This window comes from Marmota marmota, unplaced genomic scaffold (genome assembly GCF_001458135.2).
Source record: "Marmota marmota marmota unplaced genomic scaffold, marMar, whole genome shotgun sequence".
Taxonomy (NCBI): Eukaryota; Metazoa; Chordata; class Mammalia; order Rodentia; family Sciuridae; genus Marmota; species Marmota marmota.
This window is the reverse complement of record NW_026000223.1, coordinates 8,811,613-8,826,032: the sequence shown is the minus strand read 5'-3', so window position 1 is coordinate 8,826,032 and position 14,420 is coordinate 8,811,613. Positions and strand designations below refer to the sequence as shown.

Sequence of the window (14,420 nt, the reverse complement as noted above, 5' to 3'; positions counted from 1 at the left end):
CATTAAAATATAGTGTTTTGTATGTGGTTTGCCAATATTTTATTAAGAATTTTTGCATCTCTGCTCATCATATAGACTTAAGGACAACAATCACATGATTATCTCAATAGATGCAGAAAAAGCATCTGACCAAGTACAATGCCAATTCATGTTTAAAACACTAGAGAAACTAAGGATAAAAAGAACTTCCCTTAACAATGTAAAAGCTATACATGACACACCCAAAGCCAACATTATATTGAATGGAGAAAAACTGAAATAATTTCCTCTAAAAACAAGAACACACAGGATGCCCACACTCACCACTCCTTTTCAACATAGTGCTGAGAACTCTAGTCAGATCAATCAAGCCAGAGTAGGAAATTAAAGGGATACAAGTAAGAAAAGAAGAATTCAACTTGTATGTATTAGTTGATGACATTATCCTATATTTAGAAGACAAAAACAAAACAAAACAAAAACACAAAAAGACTTATAGAGCTGATAAACAATTTTAATAAAGTAGCACTATATAAGATAAACACACATAAATCCATTGTTTTCCTGTATTCCAGTAACAAACCTGCTGAAAAAGAAATTAGGAATAACACCCCATTCACAGTAACCTAAAAAAAATCCTTGGGAATTAATCTAACAAAAGATGTCCAGGACCTCTACAATGAAAACTACAGAACACTGAAGAAAGAAACTGAAGAACTTACAAGATGGAAAGACCTCCCACGTTCTTGAATAGGCTGATTCAATATTATTAAAATGGCCATACTTGGGCTGGAGTTATAGCTCAGTGGTAGAGTGCTTGCTAGCATGTGTGAGGCACTGGGTTTAATCCTCAGCACTACATAAAAATATTAATTAAATGAAGGTATTGCCTCCATCTACAACTAAAAAAAAAAGAAAAGAAAAAAGCCATACTACCAAAAGCATTATACTGATTCATTTCAATCCCATCAAATTACCAACAGTCTTCACAGAGCTAGAAAAAGCAGTTCTAAAATTCTCTTGTAAAAATAAGAGATCTAGACTAGTGAAAGAAATCCTGAAAAAAAAAAAGAGTGATGCTAGAGGCATCACAATACCAGACCTCAAAATATACTATAGTTACTACCATAGTAACAAAAACAGCATGGTGCTAGCACCAAAACAGACATGAAGACCAATGGAATAGAATAAAAGACACAAAGACAAACCCACAAAAATACAATTATCTGATACTACACAAAGGTGCCAAAAATATATGTTGGAAAAAAATATTGCCTTTTTAATAATATCCTATTCACAATAAACTCAAAAAATAAAGATAAATTGGGGAAATTGTAAATCTTTATGTAGAAGAATGAAACTTGACCTCTATCTCTGACCCTGCACAAAATCCAAATCAAAGTGCATCAAAAACCTGGGAATTAGACATGAAACTGTACAACAGGTAGCAGAACATCTAGATACAACAATCCAACATAGTGACACAGGCATCAGCTTCCTTAATAAGACCCTTAAAGCTCAAGAAATAAAACCAGGAATCAATAAGTAAAATGGCATCATTCATTTCTGCACAGTGACTGGAACAAATAACTCAAAATGCTTCAACAAATGACTACACTGACACTACAGTAAATGTCAGAGAAGGAATATAGAAAGTTCATAGTTTAAATGTTCATCAAACTGAAAGATGATGTACAGAGTGAAATTAGAGAAAAAAATACAGGTGAAAGGTCCCTTCAATAAAGAGAGAGAGGTTCTGAAAAAAAAAACAAACAGAAATCCTCAAAATGAGAGAATTAATAAATGAAATTAAATATTCAATGGAAAGTATTACCAATAGATTAGACCCTTTGATGATAGATTTTTAGACCTTGAATTTAATGTTGACCATAAAGAAATTATGTTAAAAGACCACAACCAGAATATTCAAGAAATATGGGAAAACAGCAGAACACCAAATCTAAGAATTATTAAGGTAGCTGAAAGGATCTGAACTACAAACTAAAGGGGTGCACAATCTTTTTAGTAAAATAATATTAGAAAAATTTCCAAACCTAAAGAGTGAGAAGAAAATGTAAATACAAGAGGCATATACAACTCCAAATAGACAAAAATCAAAGTATATCAACACCAAGGTACATTATATGAAATGTCTAACAGAGAATAAGGATAGCATTTAAAAATTTTCAAGAGATAAATGGATTGTCACATTTATAGGAAAACCAATTCAAATTTCAACTGATTTCTCCACCCAGACACTAAAAGGAAGAGGGCATGCAATAATATATACCAAGCTCTGAAAGAAAATCAGTTTTAACCAGGATTACTATACCCAGAAAAATTAAGTTTCTGAATTGAAGATGAAATAAAAACCTTCCATGACAAACAGAAGCTAAAAGAATTCAGAATCACAAAACCTACATTACAAAACATACTCAATGAAATATTTCATGAAGAAGAAATGAAAACCAGCATAGGGATGCATTACAGTAGAAGGAGAGTCCATTAAAGGAGCTGAAAGCACATCCTTAAAAAACAGGAACAAACAAGGATTCCCACACTTACAATTTCTATACAACACAGTGCTTGAAAGTCTAGCCAGAGCAATCAGGGAGAAGAAGTTTAAAGGGACATAAATAATAGAAGAAGAGCTCCAATTATCTCTGTTGGCTGACAACCTGAACTTATATTTAGCAGACACAAAAAACTCCACCAAAAGAATTCTACAGCTGATAAATAAATTCAGCAATTTATTTATCAACAAACAAATCAATCACATTCCTATACTCTAATAATGAATGAGCTGAAAAAGAAATTAGGAAAACTATCCTATTCACAATAAACTCAAAAGATAAAAATAAAATGCTTGGGACTCGATCTAACAAAAGTGGTAAAGAAACTCTACAATAAAAACTACAGAACACCAAAGAAGTAAATTGAAAAATACCTTAGAAGATGGAAAGATTTCCCATTTTTTTGGGTAGGCATAATTAATACTATCAAACTGATCATACTTCCAAAAGAGCAGATTTGATACAATCCTCATCAAAATATCAATTCTTCATAAAAATAGAAAAAGCAATTCTGGAATTCATTTGAAAAAATAAGAGACCCAGAATATCCAAAGCAATTCTTAGCAAAAAGGGTGATGTTGGAGGCATCACAATACTGGATCTCAAATTATACTACAGAGCTATAGTAAAAAAACAGCATGGTACTAGCACCAAAACATACATGAAAACCAATGGAACAGAATAGAAGACACAGAGACAAACTCACATTAATACAGTTATCTGACACTAGACAAAGGTGCCAAAAACATACGATGGATAAAAGATAGACTTTTTAACAAATGGTGCTGAGAAAACTGGAAATCCATACATAGAAGAATGAAATTTGACCCCTCTCACCCTGCACAAAATTCAATTTAAAGTGCATTGAAGATCTAGGAAATAAACCTGAAGCTCTTTAGCAGTCAGAAAAATGCAAAATATAGGCCCAACACTCCAACATGTTGGAACAAGAACCGACCTCCTTAATATGACTCCTAAAGTGCAATAAATAAAATATAAAATCAATGGATGGCATCATATTGAAAAGCTTCTGCATAGCAAGGGAACAATTAAGAGCATGAACAAAGAGCCTACAGAATGGAAGATCTTTGCCACCTGCTCCTGAGAGCATTAATATCCAGAATATATAATGAATTCAAAAACTTGACAAAAATGCAATTAATAAATGGGCAAAAGAACCAAACAGATACTTCTCAAAAGAAGAAATACAGCAACAAATATATGAAAAAATATTCAACATCTCTAGCAATCATGGAAATACAAATCAAAACTACATTGAGATTTCATCTCACTCCAGTCAGAATGGCAATTATCAGGCATACAAATAATAATAAATATTGGTGTGAATGTGGAGGCAAAGGAACACTCATACATTGTTTGAGGGACTGAAAATTAGTGCAACCATTCTGGAAAGCAGTATAGAGATTCCTCAAAAAACTAGTAATGAAACCATCCTATGACCCAGCTATCCCACTCCTTGGCATATATCCAAAAGATTTAAAATCAGCATTCTGCAGTGATTCAGCCACATCAATGTTTATAGCAGCACAATTTAGAATAGCCAAAGTATAGAACCAACCCTTGGTGCCCTTCAACAGATTTATGGATAAAGAAAATGTGATTTTATATATATATATATATATATATATATACACACACACACACATATATATGTATATATATGTGTATATACATATATATATATATATATATATATATATATACACACACACACACACACAATGGAGTATTAGTCATAAAGAAGAATGAAATTATGGCACTTGCTGGTAAATGGATGGAAATGAAGACTATTATGCTAAGTGAAATGAGCCAGTCCCAAAAAGTCAAAGGTCAAATATTTAATAGCAGAGGCTAACTCAAAATGGGGGTGGGGAGAGATAAAGGAAAAAGGGGGAGAAGGGATTCTATCAAAATAGAGGAAATATCAATAAAACAGATAAATGGGATTGAGTGGGAGGAAAGAAAGATGGGATGGGGAAGGACTGGGAATAAATTTGAACAAACTTTTATACCACAGTGAATATGTGAATATACTACAGTGAATTTCAACATCACAAATATCCACAAGACACTAACTTATAAAATAAAAATAAAATCACAAATAATTTGAATAAAGATGAATAGAGTAGAGGGAGGGAAGCATGGGAATAGAGGGGAAGGGGACTAAATTAGAGCAAATTATATTCCATGTTTTTGTGATCATGTCAAAATGTATCCTAATGTTATATATAACATAAAAAGAATCAATAAAAAATGACATTGTAAAAATAAAACATAAGTGGCCCAATGAACTAAACAGATACATTTCAAAAGACGTACAAATGGTCAACAAATATATGAAAAAAATATTCAATAACTTTAGCAATCAGAAAAATGCAAATTGATACTACACTGAGATTTTTATCTCATTCTAGTTACAATGATAATCATCAAGAATATAAATAATACTGCTGGCAAGGATATATGGGGAAAGGATCACATATATACAGTCAGTGAAACTGTAAATTAGTACAATAACTATGGAGATCAATAATGGAGATTCCTTAAGAGACTAGGAATGGAATCACCATATAACCCAGGTATACCATTCCTTAGCATTCATCCAAAACAATTTAATTCAATGTACAATATACATATCTGTGTTTGTAGTAACACAATTCACAATAGATTAGTTATGGGACCAATCTAATTGTCTATCAATGAATGAGTAAAGAAAATATGATACATGGGGCTGGAGTTGGGGCTCAGCAATAGAGTGCTCGCCTAGCAGGTGCGAGGCACCGAGTTCGAGCCTCAGCACCACATAAAAATAAATAAAATAAAGGTATTGTGTACAACAATAAGTAAATATATATGTATATATAGTTTTTTAAAGAAAGAAAATGTGATACACACACACTGCACATACACACACAATGGTGTTTTATATAGCCATAAAGAAGAATGAAATGTCATTTTCAGGAAAATGGGTGAAACTAGAAAGCATTATGTTACATGAAATCAGACTCAGAAAGGCAGGCTCTGTGTATTTTCTAATATATGTGGAAGCTAGAGAGTAAAAAGAAAGAACATGGACCTCAAGAAAAAAGAGGCAAGATCAGGAGAATAATGGAAGGAGACAAGAGGGTGAAGGAAGGCAGGGAAAAGAATTGTCCAAGAAGTGAAAGACTAAATTATGTTACGTGCATATATTAATCTGCCACATGAATCTATTATGTATAATTATAATGCAATTTAAAATTATATCTCAATGAAATCATAAAAAACAAAAGGTCATCAAAAAGTTGAGCCAGGCATGGTGGCACACATCTGTAAACCTAGTGATTTGGGAACTTGAGACAGGAGGATGGCAATTTCAAGGCCAACACTGGCAACTTAGTAAGACATTGACTCAAAACAAAAAAATTTCTAAAAAAGGATGGGGATATAGCTCAGTGTTCAGAGTGGCCCCAGGTTCAATCCCTAGTACTAGAAAAAAAATTGTCCACTTATACTATTAGGCTTGTTAAATTGTATTTTGTTTGTTTGTTTAACATCCTAAGAAACAGCATAAGCACATGGCATCTCCAAAGAAATACTTAAATAAATCAATGGATAAAATAAACTTTCTCCCTTTTTAATAAAAATAGAAAAATAAAAAATTACTCCTTCTTTGAGAATTTGTAGTTTCATGAGTAAAGAATAAATAAAGAGGGTTTTGTTAAAAGATATTCTTGCCATTTTGAAGAATATTTTCTTCATCCAAATCTCCTTGATATCACTAAGATAAGACACTTAATTCTTCAACATTATTTTCTATGCTGAACTTTAAAAAAATAATTTACCATGAGGAAATGATAAATGTTAATAAACAAAGCTGACCATTCTCACATATATATTTGCTTTTATCAACAGAACTTTGAATTCCTTATCAGTAGTAATATTAGATATTTACATTCATATTTTATAATGGGATTCATATATTTCAGAGCCATGTAATGAAATATGAAATTTCCTATAATTATTTATATTATAAAAATATTTCTTACTGTATCTACCTCTGAATTATCACTTTTCTCTCCTTGGATTTTCTTTGGAAGTATGATTTGCAAAAATGGATTTTGAGAACCTGAAGAAATTAAAAGAAAAAACATTTAGCAACCCTGCCTTGAATTTGACTAAATATCTGTTTGACACTTTTCAGAGGTTTACTTGTGCAGGTAAGGATGGTTCCTCACTGTGTACTCCTGTGAAAACCTTGAGCACTCACTTCATCAGCACACACACAAAATAGAATGATAGAGAGATTAACATGTTTCCTGTGCAAGGAAGACACTCAAATTCATGAAGAATTCCATACTTAAAACTAAGCAAAATGAAACAAAAAAAACCTTGAAAACACTTAATTTAAAACACATACAATGTAGTTTTAAAGACCCAAAAAATAAAAATACTCAATTTATACAAAATTTTCTGTTCCTGGAAAAAAAAACAGAATAGACAAAAATAAATAAACAGCCTACTTAAGAAAACCTGTTGACTGTTGTGCACTGAAGTCTAGTTTCATCCTTCTACACATGGATATCAAGTTTTCCCAGCATTATTTGTTAAAAAGGTTATCTTTTCTTCAACATGTTTTTGGAAGCTTTCATAATGACCAGATGACTATATCTATGCAAGTTTTTCTCTGTTTCTTCTACTCTATTCCACTGATCTTTATGTCGGTTTTAATGCCAATACCATGCTATTTTTATTATTATAACTCTGCTGTATAATTTGAGATCAGGGATTGTGATGGCTTCCAGCATTGCTCTTCTTACTCAGTATTGCTTTGGTTCTTATGGGTCCTTTATTCTTCCAAATGAATATCAGGACTGTCTTCTAATTCTGCAAAGAATGTCATTGATATTTTGATGGGGATTGCATTGAATCTGTGCTTTTGGTAGTATAGCTGTTTTGACAATATTAATTTAAAACCTCTAAGTGCTTTTTCAATTTCTTTCTTCAGTGTTCTATAGTTTTCATTGTAGTGGTCTTTCATCTTCTTGGTTAGATTTATTCCCCAAAGTCAATTCATAGTGGCTCAACGACCTAGAAATTAAACTAGAAACCTTGCAACTGCCAGAAGAAAACTTAGGCTGAACACTCCAACATAGTGGTACAGGCATCGGCTTCCTTAACAAGAACCCAAAAGCTCAAGAAATAAAACCAGGAATCAATAAATGGGACAGCATCAAATTTAAAAGTTTCTGCACAGTGAAAGAAGCAATTAAGAACATGAAGAGAAAGCCTACAGAATAGGAGAAAATCTTTGCCACCTGTTTCTCTAACAGGGGATTAATATCCAGAATATATTTTTAAAAAACTCAAAAACCTTTAACGAATGCATGCACCCGCGCGCGCGCGCGCGCGCACACACACACACACACACACACACACACACACACCAATCACTGAATGGGAAAATGAACTAAACAGACACTTATCAAAAGAAGAAACATAAATAGCCAATGAATATTTGAAAAAAAAATGTTCAACATCCAGAGTAATCAGGGAAACGCATATCAAAACTACACTGAGATTTCATCTCACTCCAGTCAGAATGACACTCATAGAATACAAATAAGAATAAATGCTGTCAAGCATGTAAGAAAAAATGGTACACTCATATATTATTGGTGGAACTGCAAATTAGTAGAACCACTTTAGAAAGCGGTATGGAGATTCCTCAAAAGACTTAGGGATGGAAACACCATATCTATCAAACTCAGCTATCCCACTCTTTGTTATTTATCCAAAAGAACTAAAATCAGCAGAATATAGTGATATGGCCACATGAGTATTTATTATAAGCTAATTCACAGTAGCCAAGTTATGGAACCAGCCTAGGTGCCCATCAAATGATAAATGCATAAATAAAATGTGGTTTATATATAATGGAGTTTTAGCTATAAAAAAATAATGAGATTATGGTTTTTGTTAGTAAATGGATGGAAATGAGAATATTATGCTAAGTGAAATAAGCCAGACTCAAAGTCAAAGACTTCATATGCAGAAGCTAGAGCAAAGTATCAGGGGAAAGAGGGCAATTCAATGAAAATTGAAGGGAGATCAGTAGGGGAGAGGATCAGGGTTTATGGGAGAAACGAGGGAAAGGAATGGGGAGGAAGTGAGGAATTAAATTGAACAAATTATACTATATGCATATGTAAGTATACCACAGAAAATTCCACCTGTGTTTATGTCTATAAAGCATCAATTTTTAAAAAATGGATTAATAGAAGACTATTGGTGGCTTAACATAATACAAACTTATTTTTTACATGAAGTCTAATGGGAATCATCAGTTTTCAATTAAGACTCAGAAATTCAGGTTCCCTCTGAGTGGTGACAAACAGCCTATGGCCTCAAAAGTCACTGTGGTTTTCTAAATGCCACCATTCACTTTAAAATGACTCAGTTATTTTCACATTAGTGGAAAACTTTAAAAGGAACTTATAATAGAAATTCTATAAATAATTTCAAATAAAAAGAACAATTTTCTAAATATTGTAATTGTAGAAAATGGCCCAGGGAGAAAAATGAATGAAAGACCAACAAGGAAGCAAGAAAGGAGATAGGGAAGGAAGAAGATAAGGTAAAAAAGTGGGAAGAATAAGAATTCCTAAATAGTTTTATAAGTTAGTTCCATCAAACAATATATAATTCCTATTTGGTAAAAAACCCATTCAGAGAAAGTTATGTTTGTTTATGGGGATAATAAATCTTGATAATAAAAGAAAAAAATCATACAACCATCTCGATAGATACAGAAAAGGCCTTTGGTAAAGTCTATCACCCATTCATATTAAAAATTCTGGAGAAAATAGGGATAGAAGGAACTGACCTCAACATTTACAGTTGTATGTGACAAACCCAAAGCCAACAACACACTAAATGGAGAAAAACTGAAAGCATTTCCTCTAAACTCAAGAAGACAAGTATATCCACTTTTACCATTTCTATTTAATAAAATTTTCAAAACTCTAACCAGAGGAAAAATATTAAAGGGATGCAAAATAGGAAAAGAAATTATCTCTGCTAATGACATGATCCTATATCTAGAATACCAAAAAAACTCCACCAGAATACTTCTACAGCTGACAAATGAATTCAGCAAAGTAGCAGGATACAAGATCAGTACTCAGAAATCAATAACCTTCCTATACTCCAACAATCTCTGTGCTGAGAAAGAAATCAGGAAAGACTTTCACAATAACTTCAGAAAAAATGCTTGGTAATTAATCTAACCAAATAGGTGAAATATATCTATAATAAAATTTACAGAACATTGAAGAAAAAAATTGAAGACGACTGTAGAATATGGTAAGGCTTCCCTTGTTCTTGGATACACAGAATTATTATTTTTAAAATGGCCTTACTGCCAAAAGCAATGTACACATTCAATGAAATCCCCATCAAATTACCAATGACATTCTTAATAGAACTAGAAAAAAAAGAAATACCTTAAAGAATAAGGGACTCAGAATAGCCAAAGCAATTCTGAGCAACAAGAGTAATACAGGAGGCATCACAATACCTGATCTCAAATTATACTACAGAGCTATAGTAATAAAAACACCATGATAATAGCACCAAAACACACATGAAAACCAATGGAATATAATAAAAGACCCAGAGTCAAATCTACATTCTTACAGCCATCTGATATTTGATAAAGATGCTAAAAGTATGTTAGAGAAAAGATAGCCATCTTAACAAGTGGTGCTGGGAAGATTGAATATCCACATGTAGAATAATGAAACTAGGTCACTATCTCTGGCCCTGCCACAAAAGTAAACTCAAAGTGGATCAAAGACCTAGGAGTTAGGCCTGAAACTCTGCAAATGCTAGAACATTTAGGCTCAATAATCCAACATAGACACTAACACCCTAAAGTTCAAGAAATAAAACCAGGATCAGTAAGTGGCAGGGCATCATATTAAAAATCTTCTGTACAGTGAAGGAAGCAATTCAGAGCACAAAGAGGGAAACTACAGAATGGGAAAAAAATATTTGCCAACTTCTCCTCAAATTACCAGATTAAAATCCAGAATATATAAGGAACTCAAAAACTTTTAACACCAAGAAAACAAATAACCCAATCAATAAATAAATTAAAAAATCAGGAAAATATTGATAAACCTAATATGAAAACCAAGATACCATGAGTATCTTGGTTTCTCAGGTAAACTGCAAGCTTAAAAACAACCTGTGTAAGATATATAACAAATAATTCATATCCAAAGTTGTGTGGGCTCTCTCGCGCCCAGCAAAGAGGACCACAGAACAGGGTAGAAGAGCATGTGGCTGTGGAGTCACTCACTAATCAAGACCTCCGGAGACCAAGCAGGAAGCGGGTCTGATTTTTTTGCAGTTACCATGTATATATACTCAGGCAGTAGCTAGGCTGATTATAGGCAGCCACCAATACACTTTCTTGCTAACTGTCCTTGCAGCGACCAATCAAGCAGGCTGTAGAGTAAACACAGGGACTGCAACACATGGCCTCATGCCCAGGGCTGTGCCTATGGGGTAAGTGGTCTGCTGCTCACGTACCTAGCACGAGGGGAGTGGCCTGCCACCCATGCCCTTAATGTATGCCATGTATGCAGTACTCCATGCACTTGTCTCCATATAAAGTAAATAAAAATAGATGATCTACATGAATATATGCAACATGCATTCATCATTCATAAATACAGAATTCATTACTTCAAAAAGAACATGTATTTTTATAATTCTATATCTAATTATATAAAGAAAAATCTGTAAAAGTATCACCAAATTGATAAACATAGTGGTTACCTTTAAAATTGCAATAAAATTGACAATCAAGAGGGCACTTCACATTCTAGCAGTTATCATCGTTTTTACACTAAATCTAAACCCAAGCCCAGAATCCTTTTCTATATAACACTGGAAGTAGTCATTGCACTCTGTGCTCCTTGCAAATCCCACCTTTTCTCATCCTCTATTTGCTCTGAAAGGTACATATGAATATAGGCAACATTTCTTTGTCAAGATGCCATCTATCTGTATATGAAGGATATCTGGATGCTTATGTTGAACTGTAAGTCATATGTATAACTACAGTGCAAGACATTCTGGTTGTCATCTTTTAATTTTTTATTTATATGAGAGACATTTAAACTTCAATGGAAAATGCCAGTTCCAAACTGCTACATGGTCCAGTTAGCTGAGGGATCTTGCTTAGCAATCGGAGATGATGTGTTCACATCAATTCCCTCATCCCACCAATTCCTTGACAGGCTCTAATCTGCTTCCTATCTCTGTGGATTTACCTAGTGTGAATATTTAATATAAATTGAATCACACAAAATATGACATTTTGTACCTGGCTTCCTTCATGGGCATAATGTTTTCAAGGTCCATTCAGGTTGCCGCATACATATATCATGAACATCATTCCTTTGTATGACTACATAATACCCCATCATATGCATATAACAAAGTTTGCTTATCCACTCATTAATTTACAAACCTCTGGGTTGTTTCCAAATTTTGGCTATTATAAATAATGCTGCTGTAAACATTTGTGTGCAAGATTTTATGTAGACAGATGTTTCCATTTCTTTTGGGTGTATACCTAGGAGAGAAATTGTTGGGTCAATAGTACAGGTACATTTATGTTTATTTTCTCTTCCCAACTATAAGGACAATATTATTTCAAAAAGAAATGAAGGGGACGAGGCTCAGAGGCAGAGCACTTGCCAAGCATGGCCCTGATCCATAGTACTGCAAAAAGAAATGGAATATTGTTAAATGTCCCTCTGATAAATAAGAGTTTATTCATATATTTTAAATGCATGTTAGTCAACATTAACTAATTAATATTTGTACTGTGGATAAATTCAAATAAGTAACCTAACAGTCTCAAAATTTTATTAGAGGCAGAGAATAAAAAGCATGAAAATAATTTCTTCAGAAGACCTGTGTTGTGTGGTATGTACCAATCTCTACCTTGCTTCCTTCCTTCCTCCCATCCTTCCTTCCCTCTCTCCCCTCCAACCTTCTCCTTTTTAGCCTTTCCCCTCCCTACCCTCTCCTTCTCTCTCTATCTTTTCTATCAACACAAAATGTTTCTTTGAGTGCTGGCACTTTTCTAGGTATTAGGTATACCAACTTATTTGGTGTAACTTAAAAGTGGTAACAGTAGTGATGAGTACTACGGAAAAAAAAAATCTTAAAATGCATGGATAACAACAACAAAAACCTGATTAAAAAATGACCTAAGTACTTGAATAGACATTCTCCAAAGAAAATATGCAAACAGTAAATTAACACACATGATAGCACCTCACATATCCATTATGATAACAATTGAAAGAAAAAATGGCAAATAATATTGATGAGAACACAGAAAAATTAGAACACTTCTTTACTATTGGTAGAAATCTAGAATGATGACATCTACTATTGAAAACAATATAATTGCTCCTCAAAAAATTAAAAGTGGAATTATTATACGATCCCCAATTCCATTTTTAAGTATATATTCAAAAAAAAATAAAAGCTGGATTCAAAGATACACTCATGTTCATTATTCACAATAATCCAAAGACAGAAGCAACCCTGTGTCCATCAAAGGATGAGTAGATAAATAAAAGTGATATATATTAAGGTTGAATATTACTTAGCTTTAAAAGTAGGAAATTCTAACACATGCTACAACATGGAAAAACCCTGAGAATATTATGCTAAGAGAAATAAGCCAGTTTCAAAGAGAGATACTACATGATTCCAATTATATGAATGTGAAAGTTGTTAGAATCCAATCTAAGTCATGTGTCAACCCTAACCAAAAAAATTAAATAAGGGTGGGAGGCTATGAAGAAAGAGTTCTTATACATGATTGTCTGATTAAAAACCATCACAAAGGGGCTGGGTTGTGGCTCAGTGGTAGAGCACTCAACCTAGCACGTGCGAGGCCCTGGGTTCGATCCTCAGCACCACATAAAAATAAATAAACAAAATAAAGGTATTGTGTACAACTACAACTAAAAATAATAAAAATTTTAAACAAATAAAAATCATCACAAAAAAGAACCACATACAAACAGAGATATGAAAAATTATACTCTATATATGTAATATACATAGTGTAATGCATTCTGTTGTCATATAACAAAATAAAATTTAAAAAAATAAGAATTTAAAAGAGAGAGAGAGAGAGAGAGAAAGAAAGAGAGAACCGCAAGCTTGCAAAGAGGGCACCCAACTTATACTAAACATACTCTACCAGGACATCTGCCCGGCAGTTGTTTGCTCAACACCAAATTGATGCCACTCCTGTCATTAATCACTGTTGCCAAAGATTATTGTTTTGGAATAATTGATGGAGTGTGCTTCCTTTTTACTTTTATAAATATCCTCTTGCCTCAATCTCTTTGAATATACCCATATTTTGCTATGGCATGCATATCCGCATTGTAGTACTCTGCTGTTCCCATATAAACGTCAGTATTCCTTAGTCAATCACTCTGTTTTTTGCTTAGGTTGACGTGAGGTATCTAAAGTACTCAAATTCATACAGACAAAAAATAAAATGGTGCTTGCCAGGGGTTGGGGGAGGAGAGAATGGGGAGCTAGTGTTTAATATGCACTGAGTTTCAGCTTGGGAAGATGAAAAATGTTCTACAGATAACATGAAGGATACATTAAAGAGAGAAAAAGGATTCTATTCATTACCTCAAACACTTCTCAAAAATACACAACAGTGTAAATGTACTCAGTGCCACTGAACTTTACACTTAAAGATAGTTGAAATGGTAAATTGTGTATTATGAGTATGTATGTGTATTATAT

The 14,420-nt window shown here is 33.2% G+C and overlaps 1 protein-coding gene and 1 pseudogene across 1 annotated transcript in view; one reads left to right on the top strand and one right to left on the bottom strand.

Moving 5' to 3' along the window:
* Window positions 1-13,595, bottom strand: part of LOC107155345 (disintegrin and metalloproteinase domain-containing protein 32-like) — a 179,536-nt gene extending 165,941 nt beyond the window's left edge. The window contains exons 1-2 of the mRNA XM_048792765.1: window positions 12,097-13,595; window positions 6,611-6,681 (exon numbers count right to left, since the gene is read on the bottom strand). Of these exons, the coding sequence (XP_048648722.1) occupies window positions 6,611-6,681; window positions 12,097-12,184 (159 nt within the window). The 5' untranslated portion in view covers window positions 12,185-13,595. The remainder of the gene's footprint in view (window positions 1-6,610; window positions 6,682-12,096) is intronic.
* On the top strand, window positions 6,817-6,916 carry LOC125613232 (annotated as a pseudogene).
* Window positions 13,596-14,420: the final 825 nt, after the last annotated feature.